This window comes from Anolis sagrei, chromosome 1, assembly GCF_037176765.1.
Source record: "Anolis sagrei isolate rAnoSag1 chromosome 1, rAnoSag1.mat, whole genome shotgun sequence".
NCBI lineage: Eukaryota > Metazoa > Chordata > Lepidosauria > Squamata > Dactyloidae > Anolis > Anolis sagrei.
In genome coordinates, this window is record NC_090021.1 from 153,129,492 (window position 1) to 153,146,375 (window position 16,884).

Sequence of the window (16,884 nt, forward strand, 5' to 3'; positions counted from 1 at the left end):
CAGACATTGTCATCAAATTGACTGAGGTTATTGAAAACAGACATTAAAAGGGAACAGGTTTTTCCTTTATCCCTTCTTTATCCCATCTGTATCTTTTTTTTTTTTTTACAGATTATAGGATGGTAACAAGATAACAAAAGGTCATTCTCTCTTATATGCACAACAGCTAAATTTTGTAGTGGAGGGAGATGTACTGCTCCAACCAGTCCACTAATCTTTGGGGCTGAGATGTTACGTTTAAGTCACGTTTTCAAGATTTAAGTCTAACATTTTACATCACTAAGTACTGACAACATTCAGATGATCATTTCTTGGTTTAAGAAGCCAAGAGAAGCAAAATGTCATAAGCACTATCTGTTTTCCCCTTCATGGCACCTGCATACAACCTAGAAATCTTTAAACATAGTCTCCTATTCAGAGAAATAAATGCTACCAGCTATTTAAGGTAGCAAACTTAAATAAAAAGATTAAGATGCTGATTTATTCAGACAAAATGAGAAAATATGGTTAATCAGTGAGTGGATGAAGAACCACCTATCCTTTTTGGATCCTACCAAGAGGCTTCAGTTTAGCGTACAATAATCACACTGCCATTATTCTGCTTGGCACCCTTAAATGGCTTGGAATTACATTATTTGAAGAGCCGTCTGTATCATGTATTGGTTGTATAGACCTATCATATTAGCATTCTCTTTCCAATGAAACTATCTCGGGATATGTTCATGCCTCCTTGAATATTTTTAAAAGACCACAGGGGCCTGGTTGCTCAAGGCTGCTTTTAGTTTATCAAAAAACCACAGTTTATTGTGTTGGAATTGCCCTAGATGTTATTTAATGAACTGTATTTTTTACTTTTTATTTTAAAACTTTACAGATAAATTGCAACCAATATCTTTGCTTTGCAAAGAAAATACAAATATTTACTGCCTTTCAGCAAATACTGTTTTTATGCAGTTTAGATTGTAATTGCAAAGGAAATAAAAGTATTTCCCCTGATAACTAGAAAACAACTTTCTTCTAGGATACAAGTCTATGTGTGGAACTTACTTTTGCTCTAGACATGAGGAATTTGACAGCTCGATCGTGGCAAATGTCTGAGGCACTGTAAAGGAGCTCCTGGATGTTGTTTGCTAATCTACCCAGTTCCAATTCTGATAGCTTTATATCTTCACCAATCCTAAAAATTAGGTAAAAGAGAGTTTGATTCCACATTATATGTCAGCTGATATTATGAATACCCACCACCAGTCCACTCAAAAAAAGAAAAGATCTGTCTACAGGTAAATCTGCATTGTCAACTTCATATTTTGATGCCAAAATTTCTCCTGTTACTCAGTGCAGTAGCTGGATTGATGAATAAAGTATAACTACTACAAAACAAGGACGGCCATTTACTTCTCATGTAGATATCAATCTAGCATTTACAGTTTTACATATAAAATAATCAGAAAACAAAAGTATTACATGCCAGTTGATTTCTACAACCTCTTTCATTGGGAAAAAGAACTACACTGGAAGTTTGAGTGACAGCACCCAAGAGAAATATGATCCAAGACATCATTGCTTAACATGTCAGGAAAATATATTGTTGAAGGCTTTCATAGTCGGAATCTCAGAACATGGCTATATGGCCATGTTCTAGAGGCATTCTCTCCTGATGTTTCACCTGCATCTATAGCAAGCATCCTCAGAGGTATTGAAGTCACGTATTTCTCATGGACAGTAATCTATTGAATTAAATGCTTGTGGAATAAAGCAATGTTTGGCATCAGAATTCATGGCTAAGAATGCAAGACTCATTTCTCTCAAGGAGTACACAGGGTATGACCAATGTGATAAACTGGAACTTGGAAATTGTTGTTTCAGGTTGAAATCTTTTCAGTGCTGGTGTTTGCTTTCAAATCCTCACATTTCCAGTGACTACACACTTATTATGCTGGAGTAGTTCTGCTCTGCTTTATATAGTGAGGACCCATTTCTGTGTTTAGACCAGGATCTAGATTAAGCATCCTTACTACTTACATGATATCCATTCCACCTGGTGTAGTACTGGATGATGTCTGCTCCTTGCTAGATGAGGAATCAGTGGCACCTTCAGGCTCAGATACAGAGTCACTGCTGCTGGGTTCGCTGTCCGGAGAAAGGATCCTCTGAGAGACCGAATCCACTGTTGTGGAGGCAAAGTCCCCTTCACTGAAGGCATCACTTAAGAACATGCCTTCATGCGTCAAATAAGCTACTTCAGTATCTATGGTACTCTCTTTTGCAGAGTTCTTCGAGGCAGAGGCATCTCCCAGTTCCTTGTTTCTTTGGTTCTTGTCTAGAACCAGGAGAACCACATTTCTTATGACACTTAGTGTTGCCTAGAACAAGAAAGAGTGGTTGCTTTTTCAAAGTGCAGAGCACACTCTATTCCATGAAAAACAAATATTCTGTAGGAATATGCCTATTTTAAATACCGCACAAGTTGTATGAAGTAACAGAATTGTTTCATGGTTTTTATGCATCAATTGTACATCATATAACATGGCTCTTAATAGTAATAATTTTTATTTGAATAATCATGATGCAAACTGCATCAAAAACACGTTGCCATATTCTGGGTTGCCAGACTGAATGAAGGACAGAGATCATTTAATGTTAATACTGATCACATCTCGAAACTGGATGAGTGCTGTAAGTTAGAGGAAATTTCAACCTCCAGACAATGCCATTCCCCCTCACAGCTACTGTCTTGCTAAGAGCGAGTGAGGGAAGGCAGTGTAGAAGAGACAACAACAGAGGCATCTTTCCCCTCTCTTTACCAGGGAGCCAATACCTGTGCTGTGCTGGTACCTGCATGTTATTTGAAAGTTACAAGATCTGTATATTTATCTTAAGTATCTTTAAAAGGACAAAAAGAGAGAACTTTTGAAGGAGTCAAGAACACATGGTGTTTCCCTAAGGTTTTTTTTTTTTTGTCATGTCAGGAGTGACTGCAAGTCGCTCCTGGTGTGAGAAAATTAGCCATCTGCAAGGACGTTGCCCAGGGGATGCCTGGATGATTTGATGTTTTATCATTCTTGTGGGAGGCTTCTCTCATGTCCCCACATGAGGAGCTGGAGCTGATAGAGGGAGCTCATCCGCCTCTCCCCAGATTCGAACCTACCGGCACAGGGGTTTAACCCACTGCGTCACCGGGGGCTACCTTCCCTAAGGTAAACTGGGATGACGTTTGGGTTAACAAGTTATTCATATCAATTTTCTCATTTCGAACGTCTAACATAAATTACATTCCAAGCTTGGCATTATCAAATATTATTTAACCAATTCACATTACCTTAATTCTCTTGAGAAATATAATAAAATTAGAAAAAACATCTTTCAATAGATCGAACCACTGTGGAAAATTCATCATCCTCATCTGATCTGCAAGTCTGTAAAGAATACCATAAAACAAACATTACTATTTACTTAAACTCTGCTTTGGTTTCAGTGCTGGGGACATCTTTGTTAATCCCATCCTCAAGTTTTTCATTATCAGTTTCCTATGAATATCAAGGTCTACCTCACAGTGTTAACAATAATTAATTTTAAAAGTATTAATATTTATTAACTTTCATATTAAATTTCAGAATAGGAATGCAAATCTAATAAGGATAGAAATGAACATATGTTTTAATATTTCAGGATTTGGGGAGGGAGGAATGAAATTAAGAGTGACATAGGAGAAATTTAAGATGTTACTTTTGAGAAGGATCTCAGTGATAATGATAAATGTTTTCCTAAGAATGTTGCTTTTATTTCAAACAATAATTACTTTCCTGAAACCATTTCATTCAGGTAACAGCAGAAATATTTTCTGAAGTTCATATGGCAAGGGGAGAAACTAAGAAGTAAATATAAACTTTTACAAGATAAAAAATGAAGATTGGATTGGGAAATGTATTTCTCTGCTTGTTGTTTGGTTTCGTTGAAAGATTGCTTTGGGCTGGGAAATGAGAGATTGTTGGACTCAGAAGGATATGACCTGAGGTTTGAGTGATATGGATATTTATGGTATTATAAAGCTAAAGTGAATGTAGTTTTTAATAATTATTTTTTGAGACAGGTCTTGCTAAGATTATGAAATAGAAACAATCCAAGTTTGTGATCTAAGATGCCTTTATAAATCCCAACACAAAAAGCATTTTATAGAAAGGAAACAACAGAAAAAAAGGAAGGAAGGAAGATAGTTAAAATATAAAGAATGTTTGGAAGGAGAATAAAAATAGATTGAAACTAAATGAGAAATTGCTGTCTAACGATTATAGATTTCAATGGTATTTGAAAGATTTAAATTGGAAAAAAGTTGTGTGGTTTAACTCTGATTTACATTTGACTCTGATTTACATTTATGTGCTGATGCACTTTAATGATAATATCGAATATTTTGAAGGTTAATGTTTAATTAAAATGTGAATTGTTTTTATTGGGATTGATGGATGACCAAGTGGAAAAGAAATATGGAAACTACAATATATGCGCACTTGCACAAAAATACTATATGCACAAAAAGTGAAGAGTGGGACAATACCAATCTGGCTGTTCAAGCTGAAGAAGTTAGATTTTATATATGAAGACTTGTAACTACCATAAAGAAACAAGATATTGTTAACTTTGTTTTCCTTTTGTTTCTGGCTGTATTTTTTCTCTTTTCTTACTTTTTAGAATATATGCACCATATGTTTTTGTCTTTTATTGCATTTAGAAATTCTTAATGAAAATCCTTTAAAAACAATAAGATTAATCACATTTTAATATTTATAAGACACTCCAAACTGCAATTAATCTAAAAGATAAGTAGAAATTATGATACATGAGGATCACCCTTGAGGACGAGATGACAATCACATGAACCCTTAGGCTTATTGTGGCTGATTTCCTTCTTATTAGACTATGGTTTTAGGTCTGAAGCAGGACAATGAAAAACATCTGGATATAAGACACAACTCTCAGTTCTTTGGTACAACATACAGTAGCATTTAGGGATCCCTCTTGCACAATCCATTTTTAAATACACTAATTTCTCAATAGGCATTACACCGCTTATCGTAATTCAGAATATTAAAAATTGAATTACTGAAAAAGGAAGGGGAAAACATGTAGATACAATCAGAAGAGATTTTAAAAATATTTACAAACAAGAAAGTAATAAAAAGCCTCTTTTACTTCTAAAAAGTTAATACTTTATCATTGTAAACCTGCCCCCTCTATATGGTTTGTACTTACTTAATCACAGCTTCTGTGTCTATTTCTTCTATCTGCGATACTGTATTAATCACACACTGCAAATAAGAGAAAAACATGTCTTAGATGTGTCCCTCGGCTATGGAACTCCATCCCCAGGGAAATTAGATCAGCTTCCTCCCTCCTGACCTTCAGGAAGAAAGTGAAGACATGATTGTGGGACTAAGCATTTGCACCGTGATTTCCAGTGCAACAATGATCTCTCAGTGCAACAATGAATAATGCAAGTGACAATTGGAATAGCTCCTGGAATATGCTTTTGGACTGTGTGATTTTAAGTAATTATTTTAAGTGATAGGTTTTAATTATGCACTTTTAAAGTATATGTTGTTTTATTTTCAAAAATATATTTTATTGGTTTTCTTAGAATACATCAATACCTTCAATACTCTTATATACCAAACTCAATTCATTACATCAACTATAATGTTTTATTTTTAAATGCACTCAAGGCATTGAATTGTGCCTTTGTTGTGAGCTGCCCTGAGTCCACTTCGGGGTGAGAAGGGCAAGATATAAATGCGGTAAATAAATAAATATTATTATTTTTTTGTAAATTATTTTGACATTTCCTATTTAGCCTTACAGTCAGTCTGTTATATCTTGAATCAATACAATGAAATAATGCTTACAGTATGAGGGATACAAGGGATTTGACATAGGATGAGTTATACAAATGTTTTACAAAGGAACTGATATGGAGAATTTTAGGAAAGGAATGGGATTAGCTGAACCTGTTCGAGGCTCTATCCCTTTATTTAAAAGGATCCATCCCCATAAATGGGCCCTGTTTCCCTGTTTCATTCTCCAAAAATCAGCAAGAACACATAAGAAGAATAAAAAAATACAGTTTTACTGTTTGCCGTCTCTTTCATAATGCCTCATTTCCCACTTATTCCTTCAAATATAAAGGTTCCTTATTTCCTTTTGTGTGTTGGGGGTACCTAGATTTTCCAATCTGCCTGCAACTTTACATTACTATGTCCATAAGACATATTTAAAGCGCTGCTGGATCAGACCAGATGCTTTCCCATGTCCTCCCATTTTGTATTACAGATGGAATGGGTATTCAACAATTTCCTGACTGAGATGGTCCTCAGCACAACAAAAACTACATACCTTACCAATTGGACAGTTTGTGAAAATAAAATAATATGTTGTTGATGTTTTGCCATATGTGCAATCAGGAAAACTGTACAAAATACAAAATAGCTATACAGAGAAAGTGTTCTCTCTCTCTCAATGTGTGTAAGTACTATTTTGGGCTGTTTGTTCTGTGGACAATACTGTATACTGTATCTTATACTTACAGGGTAGTTTCTATTCCTATTTTTTAAGTTGTGCAACCTTTATATTTATGTAACTCTGAAGTTGTTCAACAGTTAAAGCCATGTAACTTGCCTAGTGCTGCAACACCTTGTGGAAAAATATTCCTCTCAAAACATAACCTCACTATATGCTGCTTTTATTGACTTTAAAGCAGCATTTGATTCCATCTCACGAGTTAAGCTTTGGGAAAAACTGGGGAGTTCTACAATTGATCGCCGTCTACTATATCTAATACGCCAACTTCACGAAAAGACCAGACTCAAAGTAAGATGCAATCCACAGGGCCACCTCACTGAGGCTGTTGAAACATGCAAGGGTGTCAAGCAAGGCTGCATTTTGGCCCCTTTGCTGTTCAACTTCTATATAAACTCCATAGTGGACCAACTTCAAAACATGGACTTCCAGCCCCCAAAGCTGGCGGGAAGACACATCTCCATCCTGCTTTATGCAGATGATGCTGCTGTACTCTCTAGAACACCCATTGGGCTCAAAAGAGCTTTGAGAGCATTAATACAACATTGCAACACAGATCAGCTCCAACTCAATTACAATAAAACCAAAATCATGGCTTTCGCTAATAGGCCCAGGACTTACTCTTGGAGCATAGATGGTCATAAAATTGAACAAGTTACATCCTTCAAATATCTAGGTGTCGTTTTCCAATCTAATGGTAGCAGAAGAGCTCATGGGGATCAAGTATCCAACACTGCACAGGGGAGCTCAATTGCCATTCTTAAATATCTCAGGACAAGAGGGGGCCACTTCACACCGGCAGCGCTCAAGCTGTTTGAAGCCAAGTCATTAGCCCAACTCTTGTATGGTGCTTAGCTGGGCCCCTTCCCCAGTTTTGCCCCATTAGAGGTGGTTCAGTCCAAGTTTCTGAGATCGGCCTTGCAGGTACCTAAATGCGTTTCTAATGCCACCCTGCGACTAGAGACGGGCTTTATGAGAGTGGAGGCCAGGGTGTGGGTGGTCATACTTAACCTCTGGCTCAGACTGTCCTATGCACCCCTTGGCCTTGCCCCACTAACCATGGAGGATGACTTCCAATCCACATGGAAGCAGGCGGTAGCATCCAAAATCTCCTCGTTGGGATTTTCTCCAGGTCTACTATTAGCTATGGATTACAATCAAGCCAAAGCACTTATTAAACAACGTATCACAGACACAGAGCGCCAACTAGATCTGGCCTCGGCTCCAACCTTCCTTATCAGTGAAGACAGCAGATACCTTGCCTCCCCTGTGGCATATTTAACAAACTTAGAGGTTCCTATTCATCGAAGGGCTTTCACCCTGGCCCGATGCCACGCTCTCCCATCAGCAGTACTTGAAGGCCGCTACCGGAAGATCCCTTTCCCAGAGAGGCTCTGCCCCTGTGACTCGGGTCATGTAGAAACAATAGAACATGTGCTCCTTCAGTGCCCGTTCTACAGGGATACCCGTGCCAGGCTTATCTTACCTCTGATAGACAAGCACCCAGGCCATTCAGGACAATTTTATACCTCCCTGCTACTTGCAGATACTAATTCAGCTACAACCTACAATGTCGCAAAGTTCTGTGCAGCAGCATACAAAATCCGCCAGGGAATGACTAGTTCCAAAAGTCAACTGTGTGTCCAGTAATCTTCTTCCCTGAATCTACAATTTGGTGATGGATCTGGGCATTGTATGTTTTTACCCTGTTTCCCCTTCCGCTCCCTCACCCATATTGTGTTTTTAGTAGTTATATTTATATTTATATTTTTAATGTACCAAACATGCCAGGTTTGTATGGAAATGTGACACTATTTCCTGTGCTGGTCAATGACCGAAATAAATGTTTTGAAAGCCATGTAACATTCCATTTTGTATTTTTTTCATTGCCTTTTTTGGAAAGTAGCCTTCTGGTAAAATACCCTGTTTTGGGGAAGCTGCACAGCTTTTTTTCTCCAGAATGTTGCACAGTTCCCTGTCACTGCAGGAAAATAAGTCCCCAAGTGTCTTATAAAGAGAAATGGATTGCTTTTCCCATTAACTCTTGGGAATGGGAAAATCTAGAGTTATAATCCCTAAACCATTTGGGCCCCCCGGTAAGACACAGAAGAGCCTGATTCAGCAGATCTCGGGCCTTGGGCACATGCAAATATAGAGAAGTGTCTCTTCAAGTATCGAGGTCCCAAATTGTTAGAAAGTTGAATGCTACACCTTGAATGCTACACCAAGTGCCTTGATTTTAGGAAGCGGACTGATAGACAATGCAATTCCTTTAAGTCAGTGTGAAATAATGTCTAAATGTGACTCTGATTAAAAATTAAGTTATTGTATTTTACACTTCAGTCATCCTCAAAGTCAGTACCATATGGAGTGCATTATGTAGAGTCTGTTTTGGAAGGTATTCATGCATGAGCTACTGTGGTTGTCCCTGTTTGGGAAAGGTCATAGCTAGAGATCCAGTTGAAACTGGTCCTAAGCTCTCTAGGCCATGGAATCTACTTTGGCCTACATTGCTTAAGGTGAGTCTCTAGTATGCACTGCCAAGGTACAAAAGAAGAATGGATGATAACAATCTTGGAAATGGCTGAAGTTGATAAGTTATTTACATATTTTAGAGATAAGTCCCTGACCAATTTCTAAAATGGTTGGAAATTGTTTATATCCTTTATTAGGAAAAAAAGGTAAAGGCCATGACTGGATTTTGATGTTTATAGGTAACTTTATGTAAGTTCCCTCAGTTGGAAAACAATATTTTTCAGTTGAGAAGAGAAACAGAACATCTAGCATTGCTTTGGATTTAGGAGGGTGGAAAGTTCTCGTTTCTTTGGGGTTTTTTTCTTTGTTTGTTTACTGTGTGTCTTGAATGGAGTTATATGTATATGTCTGGATGTGGTATGGTACTGCTATTTTGTTTTTATTTTTCCTCAGTTGTATTATTTATTATAAATCAATAAATATATTCAAAAAACAATGGTTTTTGCAATAAATCAGGTAAGACCAACTGGAAATATAAGATTATTTGAAGCTTACTTTTTAAAAAATGTGCTAAAATATAAATGTAGAAATAGTTTACCTGCTTAATTATATTCTTTGCACTGATAATAATTTCATCACCATATAGTTCAAAGAAATTCAGCTTCCTTTGTTTCAGAAGACCAAACACTAGTGACACAAGCCTTTCCTGTTTAAAAGAGAAAAAGAAAAAGAAAATGAAACATAAAAGAAATGCAATGAAGATATAAATGGAAAAGTAGAATCCCAAACAAATACAATAATGCATCAAGTATTACATTGGATACAATGTGCACAAACACTTTCTCTATGCCAATGTTTACACATGCTCTAGAAACTTTAGAAACTTCTAAGGCTGTGAAGCTTATGGCAGGAACCCCATTTCCATACCTCCAAAGCTAATAAAAGGGACAGGTAAACACTTTGTTTCTTTGTGGCCTCAAGGCCTCGCACAATTGGTTATAAGCAACTTAACTTACCAGACATGGCTGCTTGTTATGCCACATAAAAATAGCACAATTTCCTCAAAGACATCAACCTCCCTTGATCTACCATCAAGTTTGTAATGTTTAAGAAAGACAGAAGGCTGTGACCAAAGTAATGATATAGGATCACCTTCCCCCAAAAGACCAGGATGTCACAATCACTCTAGTAGGGTGAACTCATCATATGCATGGTTCAGAACTTCAGACAGAAATTATTTCCATCACCCTTTTAGTGAACATGGGATAGAATAGCCTATGAACAAAATGAACCTCAGAAAGAGGTGATGTGACTTACACAAAAGTTTAAAGATCTATCAGGAAGGTAAATAATAAGGTAACTTATTACAGTAAAATTGTGACACCTCTGTAGGAAAGAGATGTCTGATCTCAATTCCACCTCAAATCCATTAGAAATGAAATGGAAGAGCCAATGTGCTGTACTCAAAACTTAGCAGATATTTCACTGACACAATGGTACTAACAATATAAAAGTGAAAGAAATCATATACAACTGGTGGTTCAAATGGTCTGGATACTAGTTGAGAGAGAAACATGGCATGTAGGAAGGGCAGAGTTATCCCTAGCAAGTGAAGATTGTGCATTTTCTTTGAAGAGGTGGTCTATCACATTGTCGGCCCTGAAACTGAAAAGGCCTTATTCACCAAAGAGAAGCTCTTTTGTTCTTGTCAGTTCTCAATCAAGTTTAATGTTGACCTTCTCCCACCCTAAATACGCCTTCGGAAGCAGCGCTGGCTGAAAGAAGTGCTTCTGTGCTTTGCCACACTACAACCTGTATATTACAGACTGAAATGATATATTGACAATTTTATAGCCTTTTGGAAGGTAGGTCATTGTCTTTGTCCTCCACAAAAACAGCTGATAAATAAATAGCTGTGCATTCCTGGTGATCAGCAATCCTAAAAGCCAGGGCAGCTCTTGAGTAGATTTATAAATCCATGGCGCCAGGCTTGCGGCTCTCCTCATCCACCTGGATGGAATTGTACCATCTTTCCCTCTCTCTAGGAAGCTGCATTTGGATGCCAGATACCACAAATGAAATTGGTTTCTTTTTGAATTCTACAAGGCTCTCAATTCAGTGGGAAGCTGGAAAACTCCAAGATGGCTTGGTCCACAATTTTTATTCAAAAGAGCTGGGAGATGTGGGACCATTATAAGAGTAACTGCACATGCCTTCTTACATTGAAAAGCTGGACCAGAAACTGAAATGGGTTGAATTGGACCTCTATCCCCAGGTCTCAGTTACTCACAGATATCCTCAGTGGAACTATATTTTGAGGAAAACAAAGATGGTGGCCACAAACCTATAATTACTGGGGGGCCATCAGATAACACCCCCCACATTTCCTATTAACTGTTGGGTTAGCTCACCTTAGATCACCGATATTATTTCGCCAGGAAGTTAAAGAAAAAGTGAGCTTACACTGGTTTCGCTACACATAATTTAGAAACATTTTTGAGAGTCCATGGAAGCAACTATTCCATTTTTAATTTTTTTAATGCATGTATGCACACACACACACACAAACATATAAATACAAAGCTGGAAATGATGCCCCTGTATTATGGCCTTCCAGATGTTACTCAACATTTAGTACATTGCTTGCTGATGTTATGTGCCATCAAGTCAACCAATGGTAATTTATGAAGAGAGCTCCAAGAAATCCTGTTACCAATAATCCTGCTCATGCCTTGCTTATGAATCATAATACTTATGAACCATAATCAAGATTCAAGTTCCATTTGTGCAAATCAGCTTCATTCTCTACATCTGAATGGCTTCAGCATTTATAAGCAGCATCCTTGTTTTTGTCATGAAAAGGCAACTATTCATATCACTTATTAATAATTAGCACTGTACCTCTTCCAGAACTTGAGATTCTTCCTCCAGAGGTCTATTTAAGTCACTGCGGGCATAGGTAGAAAATTCTGCAATCATCATTTTGTCTATAAGTTTTTCTAATTCACAAAGCTGTGATCCAAGATGCCTGTTCAAGAAAAAAATGTTGAAGAGATTTAAAAAGGCAGTAACGAAGGAGAGGAGTAGGACAGTCATATTCGCCCAATATTAGTACAGTATATAACATGTATAAACTACAGCTCCTTTAAGGAAACTCAGAATTCCACTGTGACATTAATAGACTTTAAATATTTTCATCTAAGAAAGAACAATTTTTTCTGAAAATATTACTTTTTGTGCTGATTAATTTTTCCAGCAGAGAAACTTATTTGAATTTCAAAGAAAAATTATCCAAAGCAGAATAGAAAGAATTCAAAGGATTCCTTGGTGGTTTAGATAAAAAAGAAGCAAGGATTTTTATAACTATGCTAAATTTCCAGCCTCAAGTCTGAGGTTAGCCATTTTCCATTTTCATATAAAGTTTTTTGAACTGACATTCTCCATCTCTATCCTGAAGGATCAGAGGTAGATAAAAATGGAATTAAGAGGATACAAGTAAATTACCATACCAACAATGGAGGAAATCAAATAGTGGTTGTCACAAGTAACATTTTCCAGAAATGGTACATGGTTGCTGTTTTGGATTATTACTAAGAGCCGCCACAAACTAGCGTCTTGGGAGAGCAAACTGTGCCAGCACAGTCGAAGACTCCACCTCTGTCTCCGCCTATTTCTCCGCGCCCGAGTGGTTTTCCCTTTGCTAGGGCAGCGATGCGAGCGTACTCTTGCTGTTGAATTCTGTCAACAGCGAGAGTACGCTCGCATCGCTGCCCTAGCAAAGGGGAAACCACGCGGGTGCGGAGAAATAGGCGGAGACAGAGGCGGAGTCTTCGACTGTGCTGGCACAGTTTGCTCTCCCAAGACGCTAGTTTACGGCAGCTCTAACAGTGACATCTGTTGCACTCCAAAAGTGATAAGAGAGTCATGCCAGGGACATTGAGTATTCACTATAACCATTATTGTTAAATCAACTATTTTGTTAAATGTCAATTTTTCTTTGAATACTTGCTCCTGGAGAGGAAATCCCAAAGATGGCTGTTACTTTCATAGGATTACTGAACCAAATTTCTATCCAGTCCACTAAAGCCTCCTCAAATCCTACAGAGAGACAGATATTTTGCTAAAATGCAGCTCCACTGCTGTTCATATATGCTTCGAGTCCTTTGCTTACACACTGAATATCTCCTCGAGAGAGCACAGAACTATCAAATCATCTGGACTATTATTCACAGAACAAACTGTTTGGTTCAATAGAATCCTTCTTCTAGAACAGAGGTGTCAAACCTGTGTTACTCCAGTGTTTGGCACTCCATTTCTTAGAAGTCTTAGCTGGCTTGTCTAATGGGAGGTGAAGTCCAAAACACCTGGAGGGCCACAAGTTTGACACCACTCTTCTAGAAGTGCCTGGTGACCACTTCTGCAGCATCTGCAAAAGCACTGATCCACAAAAGCCTCCTTACACTTTATGAAATATGTATTTATTTGGAGTGTTTATTATACCCTGTTCCCTAGGTGAAAAGGGTCTCAGAACAGCTTACAAATTGTTAATTTGACAATTTGGAACTTTAAATAGTAATAACTTTGTCTTAATAGTATCCCAAATTTAAAATATACCACTTCACATGTAATCTAACATTAACAATTAGTTTTCTTTAATACTTTCATTCTTCTGAAATTCTTCTAACTTGAATCTACGCATTTATATGCTGCACAATTGTGCATTTTGATATTTACCACAGATGAATGTTAGAGAGTAAAGGTTTTTTTTAAAAAAAAAATTTTTTTTAAATAATCTATATAAATAAAAATGTAATGTTCATTTGTGGGATTAACATTAACTCGAAAACCACTTGATGAATTGACACCAAATCTGGACACAATACACACCTACCAGGCCAACGAGTGACTATCACTCATAAAAACACTGGAAAACACAGCGGAAGAGACTTAAAAAGCAAAAATAAAAAATAAAAAAAATACATTACCACACATGCGCAAAACCACATATATACACATATACACAAATATATACACACATACGAAACACATATACATGGACTAGGCCACAGCAACACGTGGCAGGGGATGGCTATTGTATAATAAAACAGATAACATATTCTGTATAATACATTATAACATCATATCTCTACACAGGATTATGACTTTCAAGCTGCAAATGGCCCTTACCGGAAACTGTGGATGCCTTGGAGCTCCTGCTGCAATACCTCCTGGGTTGTTGCAATTAAGTCCAATGCGCCAACAAATTCAGAAGTGGACAGCAATAATTGTACAGTAGGTTGCGTCTGGTGCACTGTTGCCATCAACTTTAGCTTATTATATGCTTTTATGCAATTACTTTTAGTCAATGATAGCCTTAAAACTTTAAGAGAGCCTTCACACATTACTTTATCAATTTGGCCTATTTTATCTCGAAGCATTTTTACAGCTTGGGAAGTTTTCCTGAGGTAGTCTTGCAGTTCATGCTGGGAGGTCATTGCATGAAAAAATGCTTCTGAGCGAAGAGAGATCTGATGAGCAATATTTACTTCCACAATATCAAGATAGTGGCTCAGCTGAAGAGAAGGAAGTGAAATCAATTATTATAGCATTTGGTCTTATCTGCTAAAATCAGTCACAATGCTAGACGCTGCAGAAATAACACACTGCCTTTACAAATAATAGCCCACCAGTATACAAAGGTTGAGAGTTCAAAGCCCGGGTCAGGGTGAATGCCTGACCATTCAGCCCAGCTCACTGCCTACCTAGCAGATCGAAAACAGTGATGTGTGTAGATAAACAGGTACTGTGTTAAAAGCAAGGAAGAAACAAGGGCTGGAACTTTAGGATCTGGGGAGAGAAGTTCCTTTTGGAAGACAGCAGGTTTAATACATACACTGGCACTGGCGGGATGGAGTTTAGGAGGGGATACAATGAGTGGTGTTGTGAGGATTCTGGAAGATGGTTTGGGGTCAGCACGGGGTTCAAATAAGGTAAGAATGGAATTCCTTGGGGTATCATGGCCCATGGTGATTAGGTTTAGAGATTCAGAAATGTGGATTACCCCAGTATCTTTAGAATGGGCCTTGAGGTTTTTATCAGAGTGCAGAGATTGTGTTTCTAGAGCATGTTGTTGTTGTTGCATTTTTAAGTCACCCAGGAAATGCCGACAATTAAAAAAAGAGGAAGTTTACAAGCTCTTTGGCAGGGAAGATGAAGCAACAGCACACCCCCCCCCCCGGTGGCTGGAACCAAGCACAGCCTCCAAAAACCTGAAGTTGGAAAAGCCTGTATGCCTCTATCTATCTGTCTGTATGTTCTGTCATTGTATAATCGGCATTGAATTTTTGCCATATATATGTTCTGCAATCCACTCTGAGTCCCCTTTGGGGTGTGAGGGGCAGAATATAAATACTGTAAAAATGAATAAATAAATACAACTCATGTTTAATTAAGGCTATTAAAAAAACTCATGTCTTTTCATGAACAATAAAAAGTTGTCAAGACAGGCTTGAAATCTGCCATTTTTCAGAAGCAACAACATCAAGTTTAAAACAAGATTTCAGCCTGAACTTGTCAAGTTGGAATTGAAATGAAGATTTAACTCTATTAGATTTAGGTTAGATTTATTTATTTATTTAGTACATTTCTATGCTGCCTTCTGGTGACTCGAGGCAGTTTACAAGGCAAGAATTCATTGCCACCAAGGACACAATTATAATATACAATATAAAAACATCAGCAACAATAAAATCAAACATTATAATGAAACATACTTCAATCAATAATCATTAAAACAATGTCCTGTTCCGCCATACAGTTATTCCATTATTATATCCTTTATTCCGTATTTTCAAATGCCTGCTCAAATAGCCATGTCTTAAGATTCTTCCGGAATGATAGGAGCGAGGAAGCCAATCTAATCTCTCTAGGAAGGGCGTTCCATTGCCGAGGGGCTACCAATGAGAAGGCCCTGTCTCTCGTTCCCGTCAACCGTATTTGTGTTGATGGCAGGACCGAGAGCAGGGCCTCTCCAGATGATCTTAAAGTCCTTGCAGGTTTATAAGGGGAGATTCGTTCAGACAGGTAAGTTGGGCCAGAACCGTTTAGGGTTTTATAGGCTAAAGCCAGCACTTTGAATTGTGCCCGGTATTGAACTGGCAGCCGGTGGAGCTGGCGCAACAAGGGAGTTGTAGATGAAGACTTGGATTATCCAATGTACTGCAGATTATATCACATGAAGAGTGTTTATCTTGCTTTTGCTAATCAATTACCATTTGGATAATGGGGACATAGTTTTACTCTTCTGACTGGATCTTAAGATGAAGCCCTTGTGTTGCTTCCTGCATTGTTCCAAAGGACTTCTCAAACCTGTGGAGCAAGTCTAGCATATGTAACTAGAGTGAGGAAGGAAAATTTGCAAACTTACTCCTTTTCCTCTTATGTTCACAGAAGCCAATGCTGAAGAGCAGTCCTTTTTGTGTCATGAAGACCAGAAGTGTTTACAACCCAATTTTCATCACTAAATAAACTAGACACTTGAAACTGTTAGAAGTCAAAATCTTGACCTTCTGCCTTGATTTATTCTTAGCAATTTCCATTGCACTGATTTAATATGAGAAAACCATTTACCTTTTCCTGAAGCAACTTGGAGGAAGCTGCATCACGGTTTCCTTTTCCTCCAGCAGTATTAAAATGAGACCAGGGTAATACTGCATTAAATGTTAAAGGGTCTTCCAAGGCAAAATCTGGTTTCATAAAAATCTGAAAACATAATTGAATCACATCTCACTTCTACTCATTACAAATATCCCTCCATTAGCTTTATAGTGCAGACTTCTC

The 16,884-nt window shown here is 37.7% G+C and overlaps 1 protein-coding gene across 1 annotated transcript in view; it reads right to left on the minus strand.

Annotated features, from left to right (window-relative positions):
- VPS54 (VPS54 subunit of GARP complex) overlaps window positions 1-16,884 on the minus strand; it is a 46,631-nt gene that overhangs the window by 15,819 nt on the left and 13,928 nt on the right. Inside the window, exons 7-14 of the mRNA XM_060784507.2 lie at window positions 16,675-16,806; window positions 14,233-14,618; window positions 11,947-12,073; window positions 9,644-9,751; window positions 5,251-5,306; window positions 3,320-3,416; window positions 2,023-2,363; window positions 1,048-1,177 (exon numbers count right to left, since the gene is read on the minus strand). Coding sequence (XP_060640490.2) covers window positions 1,048-1,177; window positions 2,023-2,363; window positions 3,320-3,416; window positions 5,251-5,306; window positions 9,644-9,751; window positions 11,947-12,073; window positions 14,233-14,618; window positions 16,675-16,806 — 1,377 coding nt within the window. The remainder of the gene's footprint in view (window positions 1-1,047; window positions 1,178-2,022; window positions 2,364-3,319; window positions 3,417-5,250; window positions 5,307-9,643; window positions 9,752-11,946; window positions 12,074-14,232; window positions 14,619-16,674; window positions 16,807-16,884) is intronic.